The sequence below is a fragment of the Berghia stephanieae genome, chromosome 8 (genome assembly GCF_034508935.2).
Source record: "Berghia stephanieae isolate SIO BIC M18660-M18661 chromosome 8, UCSD_Bste_1.3, whole genome shotgun sequence".
Classification (NCBI taxonomy): domain Eukaryota; kingdom Metazoa; phylum Mollusca; class Gastropoda; order Nudibranchia; family Aeolidiidae; genus Berghia; species Berghia stephanieae.
The window spans coordinates 5,692,257-5,697,311 of record NC_088367.1 but is presented as its reverse complement, the minus strand read 5'-3'; the positions used below and the strand labels follow the sequence as shown (position 1 = coordinate 5,697,311).

Here is a 5,055-nt window from a genome sequence, read left to right as displayed (position 1 = left end):
CATGTTAAATGTTGCTGTTGACCAGGGACCCCTTGTAAAGCGCTTTGAGCACATTTAGTGGATATTGAATTATATAAAGCTCAAATTTTTTTAATTAATTTTTTTTTTTAATGAGGATCCCAAACGGAATGTCATTAAAACGTAAAACCATGAGGAAGACAGGTTTGGAATTTTATTTAAATGTTAAAAATCAGTAAAAACAATGAAACTTGTCAAATTCAACAGCTTTAATCTATAGAAACCAAAGATACAACAGAGTAGGTTATAATTATAATATTAAAATAAATAAATAAATTCTCAGATGAAAGAGCAATCCCATCACGAGTTGGTTTGATTAAGCCATATAGCTATCCCGGTACAACAACACTGGGTTTTGGTCCGGCTGTAGGAGAAATAAAGATTTAAATAAAGAAAGAAAAAAAAAATAAAGGGGGGGGGGGGGGGGGTGTTGATGAATGAATTGCAAACATGTTCTGATTTTCATTGAAAAAAAATGCTTGCTTTACACACAATATTTAAGGTTACAACAGCATTCAAGAATTAAAAGCTCAAATGAAACAAAGAAAGAAAATAAAAAGAAAGAAAAGTATATTAAATAAAAGTAAGACGAAAAAAATTAAAATCATCAAAGATAACCACAAACACGCCATCACCTCATCACAAACACGCCATCACCTCAGCACAAACACCATCACCTCAGCACAAACACCATCACCTCAGCACAAACACGCCATCACCTCAGCACAAACACCATCACCTCAGCACAAACGCCATCACCTCAGCACAAACACCATCACCTCAGCCCAAACACCATCACCTCAGGACAAACACGCCATCACCTCATCACAAACACGCCATCACCTCATCACAACAGCCATCACCTCAGCACAAACACCAACACCACAACAACAACTATTGACGATAACAACAAAAACAATCATTGTCATAAACATCATTATTTACTCACGCCCAAAAAGAATGCTGTGGTAGGATTTTAAAGCATAAAAAAATAAACAAAACAAAAAAAAAAAAAAAAACCACAACAACAATTTAAAAAGCTCTTTGTGCTGTGTTCTGTTGTTTAATGCTTTAAAAAAATATCGTATTGAGGCGTTTTCACTCATCTGTCTATGTTGAAAGTGACAAATTAATGCCTTATTTTAATACTTTTAAAATCACAGACTCATTCCCATCTTGTTTCATTAGTGCGGCTATGTGGTCTAGTGGTATGACACTCGCTTTCGGATCAGAAGGTACTGGGTTCGAGCCTTGCGCTCGGCGCATAGTTGAGTCCTTGGAAAAGGCTCTTTACTCACATTCTCTCACCACACTCGGGTGTAAAATGAGTACCTGGCCGTTAACAGCGTTGTCTTTGTCCGAAAAATTGTAATATCGCCTAACAGGCGTCATGTCTCGTCCTACATGTTAAATGTTGCTGTTGACCAGGGACCCCTTGCAGAGCGCTTTGAGCATGTTTAGTGTATATTGCGCTATATAAAAGCTCAATTTATTATTTCTTTTTTTTTTTAGTCTGGCATGACGACACATGATAAAATCGTTCTTTTTAACAATTCTTTCGTTTCTTTACAAAATAATGACTAAGTCACAACATCTTTTATGTACACAAGCTTTTTATTTCGTTAGTACGTACAACACGTTTTATTTTATTTATTTTTTTGTTGCTTAACTCACTCAACCCTAACTCCGACTATATCCGTAGTTTATCCGGGTTACCTTTAACCCCATGCCTATTTATTACAGTTTTCTGAGACAAATTATAGTCGTAGTATCAAAGCTAATGTTTTATAGTTTTTTGCATGTTAATGGTACAGTTGATTAAAACTGTCTATCTACATGCTCATTTTTAATATTTGAAAAGCTAGAGAAAGTCTCTAGGATTGAGTGAGTTAATAATTATTGTTTATATCCAAAACATTTCGAATTCGATTTTAAGCCCGGTGACCACTTACTTCAAATTTCAGCTTGTGGATGTGTGAGTCAACGAGACACGGGCCTTCGATAACCACATCTGTATCACAGGTTGCTGTGCCTACAAGACATTTTTGAAACTAAGCATTAATCACTGTTGAATTGTTTTGTTTTGTTTTGTTTGTTTGGTTATATTTTTCATTTTATTTTTGTTTTTGGACTTGCAGCAATTTAAAAACAGTACCCTAGAAAAAGAAATGGTACAACAATTCGACATCTAATTAATCACAATTACTGGATCAAAGACACAAAAACAAAACAAACCGCAAAAAGACATTTTGAGCTAAAAGTGAAAATGAATAGAAAAATGATTTAGGGCCATTAGACAACTTAAAAGTCTCACTCAGACAGCAGCACAAGATTCTCATTAAATACGAAAAAAAATTAATTAATTTTTGATTTAATGACATTCCAATTACCAGCTTTGACTGTATTTTTAATGGGGCTATGTGGTCTTGTGGTATGACACTCGCTTTTGGATCAGAAGGTCTTGGGTTCGAGCCTTGATCGGCGTACAGTTGAGTCCTTGGAAAAGACTCTTTACTCACATTCTCTCACCGTACTCAGGTGTAAAATGAATGCCTGGCTGTTAACAGCGTTATCTTTGTCAGAAAAAAATTTGTAATATCGCCTAACAGGCGTCATGTCTCGTCCTACATGTTAAGTGTTGCTGTTGGTCAGGGACCCCTTGTAAAGCCCTTTGAGCACGTTTAGTTGATATTGCGCTATACAAAAGGTCAACTAAATATAAAATACCTGCAATGAGTAGAACGTCTTTTATCATCCTCAAGTCAACTGTGTCCGACTTGACAAACTCCAAATGGAAGTCCTCTAACATTCTCAACAAGCTTTGCTTGGCAATACCCTGTTGTAGCAAGAGAAAGGAACAAACGTATACAAAGTAATTTTATTATCACATAGGAAAAACACATTAACTCACTAAACCCTAACACCGACTATATCAGGGTTATTTTTTTTTTTTTTTTTTTTTTACGATAACTACTATGTTACTAGTGTGCATCTTGTGTGAGTGTGTCTATGTCAATATTGTATTGTTATAAATGTGTAACCAAATGACAAATTGCCACTTTTTTGGGGACAATAAAGATATATTATTATTATTATTATTATTATTTTTTTTTTTTTTTACCCCATGCTTGTTTATTACATTTTTATGAGACAAATTATAGGCGTACTATCAAAGCTAATGTTTTTATTTTTTTCATGTTAATGATAGTTGAATAAAACTATCTATGCACATGCTCATTTTTAATACATATTTTCCAATTATAAAAAGTAGCACAAATCTCTAGGATTGAGTGAGTTCAGCGCGCCAATCTCTGTTTGCATTTAAATTTAAGGTTCTACTAAATTCTGCAGCTATGTTGTCTTGTAATATGACACTCGCTTTCGGATCAGAAGGTCCTGGGTTCGAACATTGCTCAGCGCATAGTTGAGTCCTTGGAAAAGGCTCATTACTCACATTCTCTCACCATACTCAGGTGTAAAATGAGAATCTGGCCGTTAACAACATTGTCTATGTCGGAAAAAAATTTAATATCGCCTAACAGGCGTCATGTCTCGTTCTACATGTTACGTGTTCCTGTTGGTCAGGGACCCCTTGTAAAGCGCTTTGAGCACGTTTAGTGGATATTGCGCTACTATGTATAGATAAAAGCTTAAGTTTAAATTCTATTGATTTGAGAGTCTACATTGTAAAGTGGAAATCCTTCTTTATTCTGTTTTTGAGAGTCTACATTGTTAAGTGGAAATCCTTCTTTATTCTGTTTTTGAGAGTCTACATTGTAAAGTGGAAATCCTTCTTTATTCTGTTTTTGAGAGTCTACATTGTTAAGTGGAAATCCTTCTTTATTCTGTTTTTGAGAGTCTACATTGTTAAGTGGAAATCCTTCTTTATTCTGTTTAGTTAAAGTTCTGCTACATTTTGTTTATCGTAAGTTCTACTTCGTTTAAGTTGAGATTATAAGTGGAATTTTATAGTTTGTAAATGACCCATTTTAAAAATTAATGACAATGTCCTTGTCTAAGAAGGACCCAATACGTAACATGGATGAACGAGACATGACGCCTGTTAGGCGATATTACAATTTTTTCAACAGAGACAACGCTGTTAACGACCAGGTACTCAATTTTACACTTGAGTACGGTGAATGTAAGGAGAAAATGTGAATAAAGAATCTTTTCCAAGGAATAAACTATATATAATATGTGCAGAGCGGGGCCCGAACCCTGGACTTTTCAATCCGAAAATCGTGTGTCACACCACAAGACCACATAGCTGCATAACACTGATATCTATATAAGTCTGTCATCTGCATTTTTTGCCAAATTGGGACCTAAAATTTGCCAAAATTTGTCAAGAAATTTGCCAAAAAGGCCAAAATTTGCAAAAAAATTTGCCGAGGAGAACTAAGCGTTTCAGTAAAAATTAACATGCGATACAGAAAAAAAATATATATAAAAGACAATTTATTACATTTAAGGAGCTACATTTATTAATTTACACAATGTAAAGCGATTTATGCGCCCAAACTTTCAGAGTAGCTTCCCTTGGTTTGGGCCCAGGCAAAGCTGCAACATTTCTCAAGTTTCGCACTTTTTTTCTTCGTTATTTTGTTTTCGCTTCTTTTTTTTTTTTCCCAAAAATTTGCCACGCGATTTGCCAATTTTCCCAAAATTTGCCAAAATTTGCGGATCGCCCTGATATTTGCGGCCGCAAAAAATGCAGATGACAGATAAGTTGAAACCAACCCGGTAAGTGGAATGGGTGGGTAGAATGTTTGAGGCTGTACGTATTGCTGTCATCCTCCACAATCGCTCATGCAGGGGGGGTTGTAAGTGGGAGAACACTTGTATAGCCCTCTCCATGCTCTGTTTGGGCATGTACAAAACCTGCCAAGGAAAATGAAGCAAACAAACAAACAAATGAAAAACAATATCCATCAACACGTCTAATGATTGGGAACAAAACTAAGACAATAAATGATATTGATATAAGATATAAAAATTTAAAAAATTACGCTCTTTCTCAACAGCACCATAAGA

General features: G+C 35.2%; 1 protein-coding gene across 4 annotated transcripts in view; it reads right to left on the bottom strand.

Annotated features, from left to right (window-relative positions):
• Positions 1–212: 212 nt before the first annotated feature.
• Positions 213–5,055, bottom strand: part of LOC144978082 (sperm-specific sodium:proton exchanger-like) — a 64,808-nt gene continuing 59,965 nt past the window's right edge. For all 4 annotated transcript variants that reach the window (XM_078923633.1, XM_078923636.1, XM_078923632.1 and 1 more), the window contains 4 exons: positions 4,762–4,902; positions 2,746–2,854; positions 1,971–2,050; positions 213–382 (listed from right to left, as the gene is read on the bottom strand). In XM_078923633.1, the coding sequence (XP_078779759.1) occupies positions 335–382; positions 1,971–2,050; positions 2,746–2,854; positions 4,762–4,902 (378 nt within the window). In that variant the 3' untranslated portion in view covers positions 213–334. The remainder of the gene's footprint in view (positions 383–1,970; positions 2,051–2,745; positions 2,855–4,761; positions 4,903–5,055) is intronic.